At 31.3% G+C, this 21,366-nt stretch overlaps 2 protein-coding genes across 5 annotated transcripts; both read left to right on the top strand.

Annotated features, from left to right (window-relative positions):
- The first annotated feature begins 6,833 nt into the window (after positions 1-6,833).
- On the top strand, positions 6,834-9,183 carry LOC131660297 (probable F-box protein At1g44080). Of its 4 annotated transcripts, none has more exons than XM_058929514.1 (4): positions 6,834-6,991; positions 7,090-7,134; positions 7,485-8,684; positions 8,789-9,183. In XM_058929514.1, exon 3 carries the CDS (start codon positions 7,539-7,541, stop codon positions 8,664-8,666), a length of 1,128 nt encoding a protein of 375 aa, XP_058785497.1. In that variant the 5' UTR covers positions 6,834-6,991; positions 7,090-7,134; positions 7,485-7,538; the 3' UTR covers positions 8,667-8,684; positions 8,789-9,183. The 4 variants fall into 4 exon arrangements, with proteins under 4 accessions (XP_058785497.1, XP_058785496.1, XP_058785494.1 ...); XM_058929513.1 differs by having other exon boundaries at positions 7,450-8,684; XM_058929511.1 differs by having other exon boundaries at positions 7,426-8,684.
- Positions 9,184-9,320: 137 nt separating this feature from the next.
- Positions 9,321-11,567, top strand: LOC131660296 (F-box protein At4g35733-like). Its single transcript, XM_058929510.1, has one exon. The coding sequence runs from the start codon at positions 9,798-9,800 to the stop codon at positions 11,025-11,027; it is 1,230 nt and encodes a 409-aa protein (XP_058785493.1). The 5' UTR covers positions 9,321-9,797; the 3' UTR covers positions 11,028-11,567.
- The last annotated feature ends 9,799 nt before the right edge of the window (positions 11,568-21,366 follow it).

The raw sequence follows: 21,366 nt of genomic DNA, 5'->3' as shown, positions 1-21,366 counted from the left end.
ATAAATATTTGTTGTTTTCAAAGCATTTTACAAAGGAGGTAACCTTACCCAACTTTTTGAGTTGGGTAGATAAGAATTCACCAAGGGGACAACTTCTCTACCCATCACAAAAAGTTGGGTAGTGTACCTCCAACCAATCATATGATTCCATCTCATTTAACACATTTAATTATTTATTAAATTACTATAAATATTTGTTGTTTTCAAAGCATTTTACAAAGGAGGTAACCTTACCCAACTTTTTGAGTTGGGTAGATAAGAATTCACCTTAAAAAAATGGTTATTAAATTAAAAAATCCATAATATTCTCGAGAAAACTGTGTTTTCCATGCATCATAATTTCATTAGTTGGAAAATTATGATGTATGGAAAATACAATTTTCTTATGAAAAACTCAAATTTGTCATTTTTTTATTTAATTTATATTATTATTATTTAATATTTATAAAAAAGAAAGATAAATTCACACTATATTTTTGCATATGTAAATTCATAATATATGAATTTTATATTCATATGATACTTTTTACAATTTTCTTATCACATTTCTTAAAGATTATATACTATAGCATATAATTTCTAAATTACTACACAAATTTAACAAACATAATATTATCCAATTCATTAAATCTAATCAAATTATTAAAGCAATATATATTTTTTTGGTGTATAATATATTTTATTTTATAATATTTGTTAATAGAAATTGTAAAATTAAAATTACAAACAATTATCAAAATTATAGACATGCCTGACGGGTCAAACGTATTTTTCCATCATATATTTGATTTAATAGCAATTATGAAATCTATGTATATCCTGACAACTACTACAATTTCATAAATTAAATTATATTTGTATGACAATCGACATTGAATTTTTTTCCTGTTAATTCGTATAAATTAATATACGTATTTAATTGTTTCTCAAATCAAATAATTATAATGTATACTAAGATTCGACATTACGAAGGATATGAAGAAAATGACATATATAAAGTTATAAGTCATGAGTATATAAATCCAATCCCAAATTTACAACAGAGTCGATAATACAATACAGAAGAATTTAAAAATTATAGGCATGTCCGACGGGCATGCCCAACGATCCGAGCCATTTAAAAATTATAAGCATGGCCGACGATCCGAATCTATTTTTCTGACGGGCCGACAAAATATTTACTTAAATTGAACAGATATTAGAGATCATATGTACTTCTGAATTACTATAGCATATAACTTCTAAATTACTACTTAAAGTTAACAAACATAATATTATTCAAATCATTAAATCTAAGCAAATTATTAAACCAATATATTTTTTTGGTGTATAATATGTTTATTTTATTGTGTCAAAAAAAATATGTTTATTTTATAATAACTTTTAATAGAAATTATAAAATTAAAATTATAAACAATCGACGAATCAGTCCAGTTTTTCCACCATATATTTGGTTTAATAACAATTACAATTTACAAAACATATGTATATAAACTAATCTTTGTATGAGAATAACATTGAAATTTTTTTATGTTAATTTGTATAAATTAGTATACATTTTTTAACCATAACTATATAATATTTATTTAATATTTATATCGACTTTACGTGACGTCCTTTGCTAGTTACTTAAAAAGGAAATAACTATTATGAAATCAAATATTCTATCTCTTAATAATTAATTAGTTAGTGATTGATTGATAATTCAATTTTATATATTTTTGTAAATACATTTTTTATATTTTTAAATACATTAATTTTTATTTTAAATTCATAGATAAAATCAATCAATTTTTATTTTCAAATTCCCTTTAGAATGCATCTCCTATCTTTTTGGGTTTGGGTCTGTTTTCCGACCTAGAATATAGAGGACCTTTGACTAGGTCTTGGATAGTCGTGTCCGGGAGACTAGTCGTTGTCGGGGACAAAATTCTAGCGTGCTCAGCTAGTCCTCAGACGTGCTCGGATTGTTGGATAAACGTTATCCCCTCTTGACTTTTGTGGGTTGGGTCAATGCTTATTGAGCCAATTTATGCCAAGAGTGGATTGGGTCAAGTGCGACACTTGGGCTAGTCCAGAACAACTACTAAAATTAACCTCTAGTTAAGCTGAAAGAGACCCTCCATCTCATTCAAGTGCTCTCAGATTGAAACTTTTAAAATAAGTCATAGTAATTTGATGCACTAATTAAAAACTAAATTTAGGCGATCATAATTATTTGATTCAATTATTTTAAAAATATAGAAATAGACTAGTCCATAAAAAAACACATATTTGTTACTTATTAGTGAAAACATTAGTATAATTAAAAAAAATTGTCATTAATCACTAAAACAAATAATTAATACACGAGGTAATTAAAATATTTAGAAAATATAAAAAAGACATAAGTTTTATTAATTAATGGAAAATAAATTATATTGGGTATGAAATGTATATTTCAACAACTTCTTAAGTGGCAAAATTTTAAAATATATTTTTTTCCAAAATATACCAATGTTTGATGTGGGATTTTGATTAAAAAAAATAATAATCATTTTTATTTATATTTATAAAATATACATAAAGTTTTAATTAATTAATTAATGGCAAATATATTATTTATATGAAAAGTATATTTTAATTTAAACAACTTTCAAAATAAAAATAAGAATTATTATAATAACATGACTAGTAGAAGACCCGTGCGTTCGCACGGGTGCCTTCATTTATAACTTAGATAATTTGATAAAGCTTGATTGCTTAAAAAAATGTATTATGGTGATGGTAACTCATACAACCGCACAGATAAATTTGTTCACATATTTCCTTTAATTAGGCTTGATCACTTAAATAAAAACTTTGATGCTAGTGACCCGTGAAATTAAAAGTTTAACTAAATTTGAAAGAGTGAGGTTGAAATTTACTAAATTTAAATGAGTGAGATTGAAATTTTTTTAGACAATTGTAAATTTGAAATGAATAATTTTATTATAAATAAATAATAATTATATAAATTTTACTGTATTAAATAATCATATAAAAATGATATAAAGTATATCTATGATTAAATAATCATAGAAAAAAATAAAATTTTAACTGATGCTAAGTTTGATAAATAAATACAAAATTTTAAATAATTTACTTATTTGTAAAATAAGAAATATTTATATATATTTAATTATATTAAATAATTATATTAAAAGACAACTTTGAACTACTTAGCAAATTGCATATGCTAACTATAAGTATTTGAAGCTGCAATTAAGGACACCTTTAGTAGGTTCACTTTCTGCACCTCATAAGAAAAAGTTATTGATATGCTAAGAAAAACACCTGAAAATTTAAATATGTAAAACTACTGATTTCATATAAGATACAAAACATGCATTTTTGTTCAATAAAATTTGCTTATTTATTCAATACATTATTATATAAAGCGTAATTCCAATCAAAGAACTTGACTATATCCGACACTTTTTTAAAACTATCACATTTAAATATGTAAAAATATTTCAGTTCAGGAAGTCAAGTTACTTAGAAAATTCATTTTATTTGAAAATTTCTAGGTTATGAGTTTTAACTACATCAGTAATAGTGGTACAAATATTAGCACAAGGATAAAACCTTGCCAGGGTCGTATAATATCATAGTTTTCTATGGAAGAGTTGTTTTTCATTATTAGAACTAAAAGTACATACAATTTTAAATGACACTACAAACTTATACACACTGGCAGTATACCACTACCTGTCAATTACCAAATTACTCAACTTAAAACAGATAATTGATCAATAAAAAGATGGTTTTTCCAATAGTTGGTAGACTACCTATTTAATTGCCTAATCATAAACTTGATTCCCAATTCATAACCTAATACTATTTTCTTCTCAGAACTGCCAAATATAGCAAAAACATTTTCAAAATCATCCTAATCTGTAAGAACCAAACCTTACACTAAGTGGAGACACATTAGAGTATAAATTCAAGTACATGGTAAACGTCGAAGAAAACAGTTAAAGCAAAAAATAAAACACAAAATTGAATTGTTTGGTTTGTGCTTATAAACATATTATACTAATTGCACACTTTGAAAACAGGAAGAAATATGTAATCTTTGTCGCAACTGATTAATTTCATTCTAATCAACTGTCTTTAATATAGTACATAGTAAACAATTCAGAATAGTGGATTATCCTTTGTATATACACCTAAAAAGGCTTATGTTTCAGTTTTCTCACCTATTAGTTGCAGCTTGTTAACTCGAACGTCATATGCTTGTCGCAGATTGAACTCCGACCAACCATTTTATTCTGATAAGACTTGGGCATTGGCGTAGCAGGAATCACCATGTCCAATTTCTCCCAAACCTTCGACATATCACAGACTAACTTTGAACAGAGAGGGCATGCATACCTAAATTCTTCAGTAAGTAAAATGTTATGCAGGAATTCTTCTTTTACAGTTTAAAGTAAAAAAACTTAAAATTGGAAAACATTTATTAGTTATTACAAGTTGCAAGAACAAAGTATTTGTAAGTGTCACTAAGAGATATCTTTAATATTTAGAGTTATCTCTAATCTTTGAAACTTTGAGACATATGCTAGTAAGTGTCGATGAGAGATAAATTAATACTCGACTTAGTGTTTAGAGACAACTAAAGAATAAACTGACTTACGGATCTGAATACGTTAATAATATTTGATCTGCTAAGTTGTATCTGCTTGATCATTCTACTTCCATCTCTCATATAGCCAGCAACTTGATTGTTGATATCTTGCAACATGGACAAATAAATTAGGAGTAAAATAATTAGTGTCACATAGTCGAATTCACATTCCAGTCACAGAACCTGACCTGAGCAAACACCAGCTATCACTTGTGTCATCCTCTGCCATTTGTTGAAACTATTAAACTAAAAGCAACATGTTGTTTTGATGAAAAAATATGGATGAAAAAAGGCTCACCTAAAGTGTTCTTCTGATTTTTTTTATAGAATATATTGTGCTCCTTACTGCAACAAAAATCATGATCATTTGAGAGCAGGTAGTATGGATGAAACAGAATCATACAACTTCTTCCACTCAAATTTCATTACCTAGAAAGTGAGAAGATACAACATATTAACAAATAACAACATAATAGGACATTCTACCTGTAATATGCAAAAGTCATTAGTGGTTAAGAAATGCAAGAGAAATTCCAAAAACAAAAGTCTTACACAGTATCTGAGGCTTTACCTTCCCATCCATAATCTCTCTGTTACCAAGCATAAGATTATTTAGATATTTCTCAACAGACATTCTGCAAAAAAGCACTATACAATCAGAATTGAAATGAATAATATCTTATGGCTGCAAATCCTAAATAATGCTAGTGTTGTTAAATTGTGGCGTTATAGCTTAATAGAATTCACATAATAAAATACTCAAAAGACACGCAATCTCAAAATAATAGTGTCTTAGACATATATCCAACCAATATTGAATTTTGGGGAAGTTAGTGATTACTCAAAAATCTCAAAAAGATATGCAATAAAACAAAGAGAAGGAATTATAAAACAACATAAAACTATACTTACTCAATCCTTGTGCTTATGCATTTCAAGGAACTCTAACTGTCTGTAACATTATTCATATATCATTATCAAACCTTAAGAACGAAAGGTGATTAGGTAATCTACAAGAAGTTATCATTTTTCCTTTGCCCTAGTTAAAAGGGTTTGAACAAAAGATTAACAAATCAAAACAATGAAAATCAATTGTTGATTGCTTAAACTTACTTATGAAAATCTTAAGGAAGAACCCAGTGAGTTCATCAAGTATAATGGTAAGGTTCAAAAAATTCATCAAAAATAAAAGTTGAGACTTTAAACTTACTTATGAAAATCTTGAGGAAGAACATACCTTAAGTTTGATGTTGAATGAGGAAAAATTAAATCTTTGCAAGAAAAAAGTAACAGTGTTGAAGACAAAACAGAGAAATATTAGAAAAATCAAAACCCTAAAATTGAAATTTAGAAAAAATCTAAAACCAACAAAATCAACATAAACAACAACAACAAAAATACAGAACTAACCAAAAATAACCATGGTAGCTATGAATCCACCTTTGTTTCTCTTCCATTAAGCAAGAAGCTTGAGTTCTTCAATTTCCTCTTTATCTGCCTGTAAAAAGAAAAGGCAAGCAATAAAAAAAACTCAGAAAGGTTGATTCTTTAGTGAAAATACCACATACCTAACTTTCTCATGTTAATAGAAATATAAACAGGTTGGAGAAGGAGAATGATGTTCGTTCTTAACGAACCCGTCGGAGATGGAGTAACATGGTCGACATCGAGGTTGTTCGAAATAAAATTTCAATCGGTTCATTAGAAAGCCCGTGGGATGAGGAGTACGAAAATGGCTTAGATTATGTGAAGAAAGGGGACAGCGGCGGCGGACTTAGGGTTTGAAGAGAAAAGAGAGAGCAAATCAAAAATAGGAAAGAGAAGAGGAGAGGAGAGAAAGAGAGAAACGTGAGAAATGGGGGTTTGGAAAAGTGTTTTGGCAAAGTACAACAATTGAATAAATTGACCAATGGAAGGTGAACAAATGGCATAGATGAATATTGAATTTGTTAATTACATGAAAGACCTTTTGGTAGTGTAAAAAATATTTGTTGTAAGGGCTAATTAGTAATTTTGGGCTACATTTTAGTATTGGGTAGATAGTTGATAGTTGATTTTATTTTAAATAAACTCACACATGAAACATTGGTACAGTTACTTGTCATTAATTTGATTCGATTACTTTAAACATATGGAAAATGGAGATAAAAAACACTTTTTTTATTTAGTTTATTTAATTTTGTTATACGACCTTTCAACCGACTCATTCAAGAGGATGACTCTCAAAATCCAACGGTGTTATAATAAGTACTACTTAATTAACAACCCATGTTTATCCCTAGTATTGACAAACAGATGCTCATGAACTGAAAGATCTATAACAACAAGCGACTTCTTTTATATGTTAGGGTTTCTATTGTTCTTCTTTTGGTTGTTTCAATGTTTTGTCTTTCTATTGATAAATAATCACACAATTTAACTTTATTGAATTGTTCTTTCAGATAATTGTCGGAGAGATCGTGGAACAAAGATTAGGATATACACAGGTTTCCTCTTATTCTTCATATAAAGAAAGCTTATAAGTTCTTATTGTTTAATTATATTTAGGGTTTAGAGTATAAATAAAGGAACTTCAATACATGGTTGTTTCAAGAGAATTTTTTTGAATTTTTTAACGACTCTATTAGCTAAAATGATTATTACTTAACAATGTGGAGAACTTTTTGTTTTTTTCAAATTGTTGTCAAGGTTACATTGATTCAATTTTAGCGACTCTATTGTGTTTGTTATGAACAAGTTTCTAAAAAGCAATATGATATAATTTCTGTCCATGATAGGGATTATATATTTTGGCCTGATAGATTGAGAGAGGCTAATGGTTGCTATGCTAAGACAGAAACAACAGCCAAATATTTGATTGAGTATATATGAGAAGCAATCGAGGACCGTAATGATGAATAGCAGTACAAGTCTTGGTGTTCCTCCGCTCCCAATAAAAGAGGCAAAAAGAATGAGCGCAGAGTGGGCCGAGTTACCGCAAGAAATCGTTGAATATATATCAAAAAGGTTGATGATCTACATAGACTATCTCCGATTCCGATGTGTATGTCGACCTTGGAATTACTATGTTCCCAAAATCCCTCTCCATCTACCTCCTCAACTCCCATGGCTCATGCTTTCTCACAATTCCTTTTTTGACCTCTCCACCAACAAACTCCACAGCCTTAATCTCCCTTCTTTTTCTCACCAGACTCTTATCATTGGTTCTTCTCATGGTTGGCTTGTTATTATCGACGGATATGGCGAGGTTCATCTTCTTAATCCTATAATATGTGCCACAGTCTCTCTTCCTTCTCTCTGCGCTTTTCCTGAGTCGGTTAGAATGCTTTTTTTGGATCATAATATCTACCTTATCAAAGTTATCTTGTCATCTAGCCCTTTGCTCAACAAGGACTTTGCCGCACTCGCTATTCTCAGTCGTAGAAACTTAGCATTCTGCAAAAAAGGCTATGATTCTTGGGTTCTCTTCAATGTGAATGAAAATCACCACTGGATAGACGCTGTATACAAAAACGGTCTGTTTTATGTTGTGAGCGTGATAGGAACGGTAGCGGTTTGCGATGTTGAGGGTCCCAGTATCTCCATTATTGAGACGACGATCTCTACTGGTTCCTTGCATAGAATCTGCTATGTAATGTTCTCCGGGGAGGACATGTTGATGGTTACTCGGGATTTTACATTGGAATTTGAGCCTCTGGAGTTTGGGCCAGAACCCGATGTTTGGACAGTAGGGTTTGTGATTTATAAGTTGAATTGGAATTTGCTCAAGTGGGAGGAAATTCAAACTTTGGGCGAAAACTCGTTGTTTATTGGAAAGAATTATTCGCTTTCCTTTTCTGCTGCTGATTTTGTTGGATGCCGTTCAAATTGTATCTATTTCACTGATGATCTTGCTGGGAAACGGGATTTTGGCATCTATAGTTTATCAGATGAGTGCATTGAGCCGTTGCCCTGCAATCCACAAAATTCGTATTGTCGTTTTGGGTGTCCAATTTGGGTTACACCAAATCCGCAATGAGCTAAAAATCTCAATGATGTAAGTTTAGCTAACTGTTATTTGTTTATTTGTATATTAGATGGATTCCCTCCTTTGAGGTGAGAAAATTACTCTTATTTTATGACCATTGTCTTGTTTAACAGCTTGTTTACCATATTTTGATGATGCACACTACACTCAACATATTGAGTCATGGACATCTCAAGAAGTGTGGCTTTACCTGTACCGTAAGACAGATGGAAAATTCAAAGCAATCTTTACTGTGGTTTGTGTTCTTCTTTTAACGGTAATGACTTTTGGTGGTAATGTCTCATTGAGATCTATTGTTGCAGCATAGCAAGATCAGTGTATTATTGCAATTACCTAGTTTACTGAAAATTGTCTTGTATGTGAATGTTGTCTTGTATACTATTTATTTTGGTGAATTTGGCATGGTTTAATTTTCAAAAGAAAATTGTGTCGTGCTGGATGAAAATAGTATTTTGATGTTAAAAATTTGTAGAGTATTTGAGGTCAAATTATGTGTTTTAGACTTAAATCTCATCTATTTAACTTTTATTGCTTATTGTTGTTTCCCTGAAATTTTCCAAAGGAACCGCTGAATCATCTATCCATGTAATCATCTATGGTGCACTGATAAATAAGATGCAGATTTATCTTATATACTGAAACATACTGGGTCAAACACCATTGGCCCAGAAATGAATTTAGTAACTTGAGTGAGATCCTTGTATGGTATGCTTCACAAGAGTTTAAGTGCTACCATTAGGAACAACTTGCTTTTGTGTCTTCATTATATGCTTATTGTTTGTTTAGGACAGAGTAGTCAATAGGCACCATTAGCAGCACCATTGCAGCCGCCCGGGGCTGTGGAGCCCGAAGCCTGTCTGCAGAGGTGATACTGATAGTAGAGAGAAAATGTATCACGGTGCTCTAAAGGGGTTTTGCGGGTCGCAAGGCTGTAACTGTTACGTTTTAGAGCAGTTTTTGAACTGCTATTTTTTTTTTACCGGAAAAATCAAAATTACAATTTATTAATATTTTATTTTTCTTTCATTACTTCTCTTTCTTTTCTCTGTTTTTCTTTTCCTTTTCTTTTATTTCTCATTTCCCTACCTTCTTTTTATTTTGTTTTTTTTTCTTTCTAACTCTATGAGTATATATGAGAAGCAATCGAGGACCGTAATGATGAATAGCAGTACAAGCCTCGGTGTTCCTCCGTTCCCAATAAAAGTGGGAAAAAGAATGAGCGCAGAGTGGGCTGAGTTACCGCAAGAAATTGTTGAATATATATCGAAAAGGTTGACGATCTACATAGACTATCTCCGATTCCAATGTGTATGTCGCACATGGAATTACTATGTTCCCAAAATCCCTCTCCATCTACCTCAACTCCGGCTCATGCTTTGTCACAAATCCTTTTTTGACCTCTCCACCAACAAACTCCACCGCCTTAATCTCCCTTCTTTTTCTCACCAGACTCTTATCATTGGTTCTTCTCATGGTTGGCTTGTTATTCTCAATGGATACAGCGAGGTTCATCTTCTTAACCCTATAATTTGTGCCACAATGTCTCTTCCTTATCTCCTCACTTTTTCAGAGTTGGTTAGAATGCTTTTTTCGGATCATAATATCTACCTTATCAAAGTTGTCTTGTCCTCTAGCCCTTCGCTTAGTAAGGAATTTGCCGCACTCATCTACCTTATCAAAGTTGTCTTGTCCTCTAGCCCTTCGCTTAGTAAGGAATTTGCCGCACTCGCTATTCTCAATCGTAGAAAATTAGCATTCTGCAGAAAAGGCTATGATTCTTGGGTTCTCTTCATTGGGAATCAACATCATCAATGCATAGATCATCAATGGATAGATGCTGTATACAAAAACAGTTTGTTTTATGTTGTGAGCATGAGAGGAACGATAGCGGTGTGTGATGTTGAGGGTCCCGGAGTCTCCTTTATTGAGGCGACGATCTATACTGATTACTTGGATAGAATCTGCTATGTAATGTTCTCCGGGGAGGACATGTTGATGGTTTCTCGAAATTTTGCATGGGAATGTCAACATCAGGAGTTTGGGCCAGATCCCGATGTTTGGACAATAGGGTTTGTGATTTATAAGTTGAATTGGAATTTGCTCAAGTGGGAGGAAATTCAAACTTTGGGCGAACACTTGTTTATAAGAAATAATTATTCGCTTTCCTTTTCTACGACTGATTTTGTTGGATGCTGTTCAAATTGTATCTATTTCACTGATGAACTTGCTGGGAAACACGGTTTCAGCATCTATAGTTTATCAGATAAGTGCATTGAGCCGTTTCCCTGTAATCCACAAAAGTTGTATCGTTGTTTTGGATGTCCAACTTGGGTTACACCAAACCCGCAATGAGCTAAAAATCTCAATGATGCACACTACAGTGTACACTCATCGTATTGAGTCCTGGACATCTCAAGTGTTGCTTTACCTGTACGGTAAGACAGATGGAAATTCAAATGCAGTTTTTACTGTGGTTTGCGTTCTTCTTTTAGGGGTAATGACTTTTGGTGGTAATGTCTTAAAGAGATCTATTGATTCAGCATTGCAAGATCAGTGTATTATCGCAATGTGAGGATGAGTTAGGTAATTGAGACATTAGTACTCAACTCGAACACAGATCCGAATACACCTCGTTTTGATTAATCGATTAAATTATTTAATTTTGATAATTTGAAATATTAGATGTATCTTCAATGTTTTGATATTTTATTTTGCATTAGCAGTAAATAAAACTTTTATATTAGCATATGCATATATTATGAGATAGTTTTTCTTAACTTTAGTAAATATGTGGATAAAAAGATAGCTGCACTCAAATTTGCTCAAAACCAAACAAATATGATGTAGATTATGTGGTGAACCAAATTTCACAATTCTTTGTGAAGATTCTTAAACTGGAAAAACTACAAATAAATGACTTAACGTGGTTCAATATTTATTGATTGAACTTAAATAATATTTTGAAATTGTGTGACAACAATACATTTGTTATTGATACTCATAAAAAAACAATTGAAAGTATTTTCTCTGTGATTGACAAAATACGACATGCTTCTTTTAAGTTGGAAAAAAATACACTGATTGTCACAATCGTTTTAACAAACTATCAATGTTACCCTAAAACCAAATACACTTTAAGTCCCATTATATTTGTGAGGTCAATCTATTTCGAAAATATATTTTCAAAATAACCAAACGTCATATTTTGATAAAACATAACTTGCATGGTCAAACTCCGTTGCCAACATTTGTCAAAACCCTTGCAAAAAAGTCTTTCATTCTCAATCAAAATTTTTCGCTCAAAAAGTTCAGTCTTGTATTTCATCATTTTAAAAGGAGCAAAAGAAGTTGGAACTAAAGGTAAGATCATTCATTTCATTTTTCATTGCTAGTTTTAGTGCTGTTAAAGTTACGTTGTTTCCGGAATCACATCTCCGGATTCTAGATGAAATTCTAAGAAAAGGCATTTTCGGAATGTCCCCTATTTCAGTTTTTAAATATTGTGTTTTGGTTAGTTATGGTGCACCGAGATTGTTTCTCAAAATCTGTTAGTGTCTATGGATGTCAAAAGTGTAATTGTAAAAGAGGTATATGTTTGCAAACAATTTATAACCAGACATGAGTTTGAATCCCGTGATCATATGCTTTAATGGATACACACAAAGTATTCTAAATTGGGTTTTGGTATTGTAACTGGAAGGCTCGACAATGGTTCAAATAGAAGAACTAGATTTGTGACGATGAGATGTGAAATTCAAACGATATGACACCGGTTCGAGAAAATGTGAGTGTCATTTTAAATTGCATGGTTATCTTTTGTCGAATAAAAAAATGAAACTTTAATGTCATTTGTGGTTTACTTGACCACGACCTATGTGTCAAGTTAGTCGGACATTCAATTTCATATTGCCTAATGCCGGAAGAGATGGAAATCGTATCAGACATGACATTGAATATGGTGCAGCCTAAAAATATACTTGCAACTTTGAAACGCAAAAGACTCGAAAACATCTCAAATATCAAACAAATGTACAATATTCGTGTCAATAACAATAAAACGGTAAGGGCGATAAAACTGAAATGTAACAATTTTTGAAATTTTTAGATAATAACTGTAACACCATGAATTCAATTAAATTATTTTATTGAATTTAATTGGATGTTATTTTAATATTGAGTTATTTTATGTTTTTAATTAATTATTTCGGTGAAGAATATTTGAGTTATGTGATTTTTGGGGTTTATTATAATACAAATGTGCAACTTCGGTTGCATTCTCTTTTGTGTCTAACAATGTGTGCTAGTTGTATGAGGAACTTAGAGTTTGATTTTCTGACGAACGCGTGTCACTCCGTGTTCCGTTTTATTTGCGGGATACGATGATTTTCTCCCTATTCCATTCGTCTCCCCGCTGAGACACGACACACACATACCTTTGTATTATTTGTTGCTTGTCTGTTGCGACTCTTTTGCAAGTGTATTACTCGGATGTGCCAATACACATTCCGTCTCCGACGCACAATTTATTTTCGTGTTATCATCATTACTTTAGCTAGATTTAGCATTATTCTATAAAATAAACGAAAAGAAACTTAATTTTAAAAGAATGAAATAAGATTATACTTATATAAAAAGAGAGAATGTTCAATTTTGTACCATTAAATAGAAGAAAAAAAATTAGGGAACTGACCTCTTCAAAACACTGTCGAACCAACTTAAAACATAGTCGAAAATTTCAATCTGTCCTGTAAAAATGGAGGGTCAAATAGACAGACTCAGCTGCCCAACCCGTTCTTCTACCATTAAATATATTATATATTGTTAATATAAAAATGCACTAGTCTTATGTGCATCTCTATCTCATTTAAAAAATGTAAGGTGGTGTTTCTCTCTCGTGTTTACTTAATGTTTACTTAACGGTTAGGATGAATCCTTGACTGTCAAAGTTGGATTTTCTCATGGTGGAAAAATCTTCCTACATGTTTATAGCATGGTCATTTTTCACTCAAATTTGTTCTACAAGTTTTTGTTCACCATTTTGTATCTTAGAAATATAGAAGCAACAATATGGGGAAGCAATGCCAAAACAATATTATCTGACATTATTTAAAAATTGTGTACAAAATATATACTGAAGCATCGATAGGTGCATTAATTATATAGAAGCATCACACTTGTTTTCTTGATACGGAAATTGTTTTTGAAATAGCTGGAAATTGTTTTTAAGCTGCTGCAATGACCTTAGTTTTTGCATGTTCACAACAAATTTTTCATATTTTAATGTAGCATCATGCCAAGTTGAATCTGGAACTGTGATCAAGATACTATGACAATCACCATTGTCTTCATCAGTCATAATTAATTCTTAAACTCTCTGCTAGTGTTTACTAAGCATAACACAGTAATAGCATAATCTTGCCATGATGCAACCTATATCACTGTGAAAAGTCATTAAGTTACCAAAAAAAAAAAAACCAAACCAAAGTATTTGAGTAGAGTTGCTTACATCTTGCTCTGCTGCAACCTAGACAACATTTCACTCTAATACTTATGAATGCAAACTAGTGTCTAACCAGGGCTTTAATCACAATACACATAAATAAGATCATAAATAGTAAAGAGACTGCATTTGAATTTCCTCAATTGTCTTACCATACAGGTAAAGCAACACATCTTGAAATGCCCAGGACTCCATATAGTGAGTGTAGTGTCAGTGTGCATCATCAATATATGGTAAACAAGCTGTTAAACAAGACAGTGGCCATAAATAAGAGTGTAACTTTTCTCACCTCAAAGGAGGGAGGGAACCCATACAATATACAAATAAACAAATCTTACACCATTGAGATTTTTAGCTCATTGCGGATTTGGTGTAAACCAAATTGGACATCCCAAAGGACGGTCTAAATTAAGTGGGTAGTGGAGCAATAACTTAATGCTCTCATTGCATACACTATAGATGCCATTATGGTCATCGTTAGTGAAATACATATCATTTGGATTACATCCAACAAAATCAGCGGCAGAAATAGAAAGAGAAAAGATCTCCACCCTACAAACAACATGACTCTGCCCAAACTTTGAACTTCTTCCCACATTAGCGCATTCCAATTCATCCTTAAAATTCGAATCCACATTCCCTGACATACATCTTTCTTTAGTAAACACGAAGAGACCAACAACATGTCCTCCCTTGAAAACACAACATCGTACATTTCCTTTAAAGAATGGACAAAGTTTGTCGTCTCAATAATGGAGACTCGAGGACCTTTAACATCACACACCGCTATCACTCCTTTCGTGCTCACAGCATAAAACAAACCGTTATTGCATACAACATCCATCCATTCGTGAAACGCATTCATTCTGAGGAGAACCCAAGAATCATAGCCTTTTCTACAGAATGCTAACGCACCAAAATTAAGAATGGCTAGAGCAGCGAAGTCGTCACTTAGCGAGGGGCTAGAAGACAAGACAATTTTATGAAGGAATTGGTTACAATTAGATTTCAAAGGCTTTCGAACAAACTTTGGCAAAGTGTAGAGAGAAGGAAGAGAAAGTGTGACACATGTTATAGGGTTGAGAAGACGAACTTTGGAGATATCGTGGAGAATGACGAGCCAGCCAAAAGAGGAACAGCAGATTCGAGATTTGTGAGAAGATGATAGAGGGAGATTGAGGTGGTGGATTTAATTAAAAGTACATAACAGAGTCAATAAACTTGCATCAATACAATCAATTTGAAAAGAAAAAACAAAAACTTGTTCCATGAAACAACCTTTAATTCTTCACTCATGAACACTATAAAGCTATATTATATATTACAATAATTATAATGTTTAATTTTGTTATACTCTTGTAAACCCTAAATATGAACAGAGAAAACATAAAGAATAAAGAAAAGAAAAGGCATGGAAACCCTAACACATTTGAATATAAAAATGAATCAGATTAGTAATATGTGTTTCTTACTTTACCGTTTTTTACTGTAATGAAAATCAATACTCTCTTTCTTAAGCATTTGGCACACATGAAGTTCTACAGAGAAGAGGATTTATATAGCTTTTGGGCAAATCGGCTGCTAAAGAGAAGAAACTAAAGATTTCTTTCGGTACTTGTATCATTCTATTTGGGCCACATGAATAGTAGTGTGAAAAACATTTTCGGATATGTTCTTTTTATATTTTTAAAATGTTTTAGATATACATATCCGAAAACATTTTCTTTAATTTTAATTTAAACATTGAAAAATTTGAAATATTAATTAATTCATATATATATTTCCGAATTAACCAATATTTTAATTTTATTTAAAAAAAAATATTTATTTATAATAAAATTAAAGTGACTTATTATTAATAAAAAATAACTTAAATACAAATTGGTATAAATAACGAATAAAGAAATTACATAAAATTTTAATTTTGTAATAATTTATTTGTCATAAAGTTTTTTAAATTATAAAAGTAGTTATTTTTTAAATGACTACAACATTATGCATTATAATTAATAAAATTATCATATTAAAGATATCCTCCTATTAACATTATAATTTTTAATTTATGTTAACTTTTTTTCTTCAATGATTTTTATATGAAAATAATGTGTTATTTAAATATTTAATAGGTTGATATTATTATTATATCTCGATTATTATGATATGTACTTAACTATATATTTTGATTAATACAATTAATTATACTATTAATTGTATTGATTTACCTTGATTTTAATTTTTTAATAAATATTGAATTATTTCGAATATACATATCCGAAAAATTCCAACACAAAAAATTGAGTTATTTCTGATATGCATCTCTGAAAACATCAAAATTTATGAAATTAATGCGTTCGGAGATGCATATCTGATTTCTGGGGGCGAAAAAGAAATTTCGCAAAAGGTCTCTAAGAAGGTATATGGGTACATAGAGAATTTCCCTTAGATTTTTACGTGCCACCCCACAATTTTACATAATATCCAAATTATTTTTGTTAAATTTTTATCAGTTTTTAAAAAAACAACATTGTTTATCATTTTTTTTCAAAAGCTGAAAAATTTGGCAGTGAAAAAACATTCGATCTTTTAAAATGTTACTTTTAGAGTAATTTTCAAAAAATTATGTAGTGTGATTTTCAATGGTTAAGATTTTGTGACAATTTTGTACGACTCTAATTGCACCAATAATTTTGAGTGGTCTAGAATGAACCCAAACTTGTATAAATAAGGATAAGTTTTTATTAAAAAAAACATCTTAGAATTCCTTACTATTCGTTTTAGGCAATTGTGTACTTCAAATGGGTAAAACCTGCTGATTTTGGGCTCTTAGAGGGCATCACTTATCTTGCTCTTTTAAGACGTAAATTGGATAATATGTTATCCGACACCGAGAAGAGAAAGGCGAATAAGATTGAGTTTTGTGCATCATGGATTGATATTGATGGAAAGGTGAAATACAACTATATTGAGCTGAATATTGATGATCATTTGAAGGTTGTGTGGAGAACATATCATCGTAGGCTAACAAAAGGATCAATCGAGTTTGATACGGCCATTTCTAGATTCGTCGAAGACATAATCAAGATGTTGAAACATCTAGAATTATTTAGTAATGTCTAGTTTTTGTTATCTATTATTGTTAAGTTATGCAATTGTCTCTGTTAAGTTATGTCAATTGTAATGTGTTAAGTTATGTTCATAATAAAAGCGACAAAAAGTTATCTAATAAATTATATGGTTCAAATGTCTGAGTAATAATACACATAATATTCAAATAATACAAAATAATAATGTCTATTTATGTCCCCTATTGGCTATGTGTATTGTCTCTAATGTCAAAGTATAAACCTCACACTTTGTACTAGGAACTAAGCCTCCACTGCATGATCTTTAATGGCATGCGCAGAGCTAGCAACGTTACCGACAAACCATTTAGTAATTCCCTCAGATGGAACAACAAGGACTGGTTGTGGGATGTCTTGGACATACCCAAACTGGCACAAACACTTCTCAGGTAAGTGTCTATCGATTAAGGTCTCCCTTTGCAAATAATCGGGAAAATGGAAGTGTCATCAAACTCGCGATGCACTCTATGCTCTACATAGCGTGTCCCTGTGACATCGTCTATAGTCAATGCATTAATCCTCCTTTTCTACGCCAGAACACCGCCTGTGTGTGAATTAATGCTTGGACTTACATCTTTTGGCCTGTGTGGAGCCAACAATGGTAGGAATAACCCTCCTCTCACAAATGGAGGGAAAATGCATGTATATCCAACATTGGACAAGAACATAGGCAAATCAAGAAATGTCATAAATAAGAACCAAATTAATCAAAACTAATAAATTATATATTTGAAATAAACTCATATAATCGGTAAGTTGCCTAGTCTCAAAGACATTCGTCTCTCCAAGTGCATTATATAGAAAATTCGGTGCAACCCACCCATATGCCTAGAGCTTTCAAAATGGGCTACCCGGCCCTAAACGGATCGGCCCATGCAGGCCTCGGGCTTTTCAGGGCCGGGTCCAAAAAACCCATATTTAAATGGGATCCATTTTTACTACCCAGGCCCAGCCCTGTCAGGGCTGCGGGCTACCCGACCCTAAATAGGCCCCGGCCCTAAACGGGCCTATTTCTAAAAAAACAAAATTTTCTTCTTATTTCTCTAATTATGATTTCTAAATAATCTATATAAGTTACAATAAAAATGTAAAACAACATATTACCTTAATTTCAGCTATTCAAAATACATCAGAAATTACTCAATGTAGCACACAAAAATAAATAACTTGTTCCAACAAATTTTAAGATATAAATATTCATGACAATTATAATTTTATAACAATCATAACAACAAACTGTTATAAAATTTTATAACAATTATAATTAGATTGATGAGATATTATTTTATAGCAAATTATTATACATATGATTTGTACTAACTCTATCCTACCATAAAAATTACATCAGAACTTTTAAAATCTCATTTCAATCTTATTTTTAATTAGAATACATCATGGTGTCTTTTCTATACTATCTACGTAATTATATTAGAATGAAACCTTTTAGTTTGAAATTAAGTCAAACCATCAACTTTTGTTTGATATTTATACCTCTATAATACAAAAAAAAATTTAAAATACATAATACGCAAATTGTTTATAGCATACCCCTTTATGAATTAGGAAAGGATAGTTTTTAGTTATATTAAAAATTTTAATTTTTTTCGGGCTGGCGGGCTACCCATGGCCCGTACGGGCCGACCCATATTTTTAGGGTTTTTTCGGGCCGGGCTTAAAAAGGCCCAGATGTAAATGGGATCGAAAAATAAGGCCTAAGCGCTGACTATTTTCGGGCCTAATGGACCGGCCCATGGGCTTCAACCCTTTATGACAGCTCTACCTATGCCCAACTAACATGGTCAAGGATACTAAACAACCACATGTACCTCGCATCAATATATACATGAGACTTATTCACTAAGATAGCACATCTAACAAGATGTAGCATGTATACCAAACATTTGCCTCATACATAAATTGTTGCACCAACTTGGCATACCTATAATTTTTTTAGCATGAATCAGTCTTTTCCACAATTCTTTAAATTTTTTATTAAAATCTGTGTTAAATATTTTTATTCTCTATAAATAAACAAACATTCAATTTTAGTCCCTATAAAATTTTCCTTCAAACAATGACCCTTCTAAAGTTTTCGGCCCATACTTTTAGTCCCTCCCGATAACTTCCCTTAACGAAAGCTGACGTGGCATGTCACGCGAAAGAGTTTTAATGATTGAAAAATGGTTTTACCTACGGACAACAATTAAGTGTCACTAAAATTAGATTTTTCTTAATCTTATTTTTTTCTTATAACAGTCACACCTTTACCACTGACATTCAAGTCACAACAGGTTTTTCAATTTGACAGATTATTTTAAAAGAGCTTAAAAACTATATATTGCATATTGGATTGTATTTGATTGGTATTGTGACAGATTTTTGACATGAATCTTCATTACTTTTAGTGATGGTTAATGGGATTTATGACATATTTTGGGTTTTGAAACATAAATCTTAAGATACTTTTAGTGACTGTTACTGGGCTTTAGTGATGCATTCTAGGTTTTGGACATGAATCTACATCTTCTAAAATACTTTTATTGACGGATTATGGGCTTTAGTGATGGATTCTGAATTTTTGAACACGAATCTTCATCTTCTAAGATACTTTTAGTGATGGTTATGGGATTTAGTAAATTATTCTTGGTTTTTGACATGAATTTTCATCTTCTATGATACTTTTAGTGACGATTTCTTGGGTTTCGGATTTGAATATTCATCTACTTTTAGTGACGGGTTATGGGCTTTAATGACAGATTCTTGGTTTGTCATGAATCTTAATCTTCTTAAATAGTTTTAGTGATAGTTTCTGGGTTTTAGTGAAGGATTTTGAGTTTTATCATGAATCTTCATCTTCTAAGATGGTTTAAGTGACGGTTTATGGGTTCCATTTACATTTTTTGAATTCTATTTCTCGTTTATGAGTTTTGTCATGAATCTTCATCTTATAAGATAGTTCTAGTGACGGTTTCTAGCTTTTACTAACGGTCAATCTTCCATGTGGCATGCCACACCAACTTCCAATAATAGAAGTTAACGGGAGGAACTAAAATTATGGACGAAAAACATTATGAGGGCCATTGTTTAAAGAAATTTATTTGAGGGACTAAAATTGAATGATGATATATTTATAGGAACCTCTAACATATTTAACCCTTAAAATTTATAAAAATATAAATGAGTTAAAATAAAAAATACATTAAATGAATTCAAATTATACAAAAAAAAATGCAATAACTAATATAATTCCAACCCCAAACTTTCATCTTTCTTTTTCCTCTAGGAAAAAGCTTAAAATTTGAGATTCTACGAATAACTATATAATTTACCTACTTCAATAAAATGTCTAAGTTCAATGCTACTTACCATAATACTTTCATGTTATGCTCAAGCTCTACTTCTGTTCTATGACCTCAAGATGGATAAATTAAAAAACTTTGATCATGCTCTTATCTCTTTAACTTTTCTCCCACCCTCATGAATTCACTCAAATGATAAAGGTATCACTCAATCGTCATGCAAAAATCATTTTATCATAAACTTGATTAATTTCTAAATTATCTATCAAATCAAAATTACTACACACAGTTTTTTATGGTCTTAAAGGTTGTAACATGGCTTGAATTAAGGTAGGATAAATTTGAGAAAATAGAATAAATTTTTGGAGTTAGGCATTCAATCATTCCATTCACGCGTTTTAGATATAACTCTTTTTTTTTTTTTTTTACCAAAATCAATACTTCAAGGAAAAGTCATAAACTATTATAGACTTTTTTTTACTGGTATCCATTTGTTCCATCTTTTTTTTAATCATCCCATTGTATTTTCGGTTTAGGTACGACAATACCATTAGCATTGATCATTGTAATTTGATTAGGACCATTGACAATGGAGTTCCATACACCCCACCCTTATCAATAGAGTTGATATGGATACACATACAAGCTTTCCAATAATTATAGTTTTCACCCGTAAAAATAGAAGCTCCATTGTATGCCCCTTTTGGTTCGGAAGACATAATATAATAAGTGTTTTTGATGCACGGAATAAACCGATCTTGTGATACCAC

Source organism: Vicia villosa, linkage group LG3 (assembly GCF_029867415.1).
Source record: "Vicia villosa cultivar HV-30 ecotype Madison, WI linkage group LG3, Vvil1.0, whole genome shotgun sequence".
Lineage (NCBI taxonomy): Eukaryota > Viridiplantae > Streptophyta > Magnoliopsida > Fabales > Fabaceae > Vicia > Vicia villosa.
This window is presented reverse-complemented; position numbering and strand designations above follow the sequence as displayed.

What these genes read in the sequence shown, in the direction of transcription:
- LOC131660297 (XM_058929514.1), top strand. Translation starts at nt 7,539, where the DNA reads ATGATGAATAGCAGTACAAGTCTTGGTGTTCCTCCGCTCCCAATAAAA.
- LOC131660296 (XM_058929510.1), top strand. Translation starts at nt 9,798, where the DNA reads ATGAGTATATATGAGAAGCAATCGAGGACCGTAATGATGAATAGCAGT.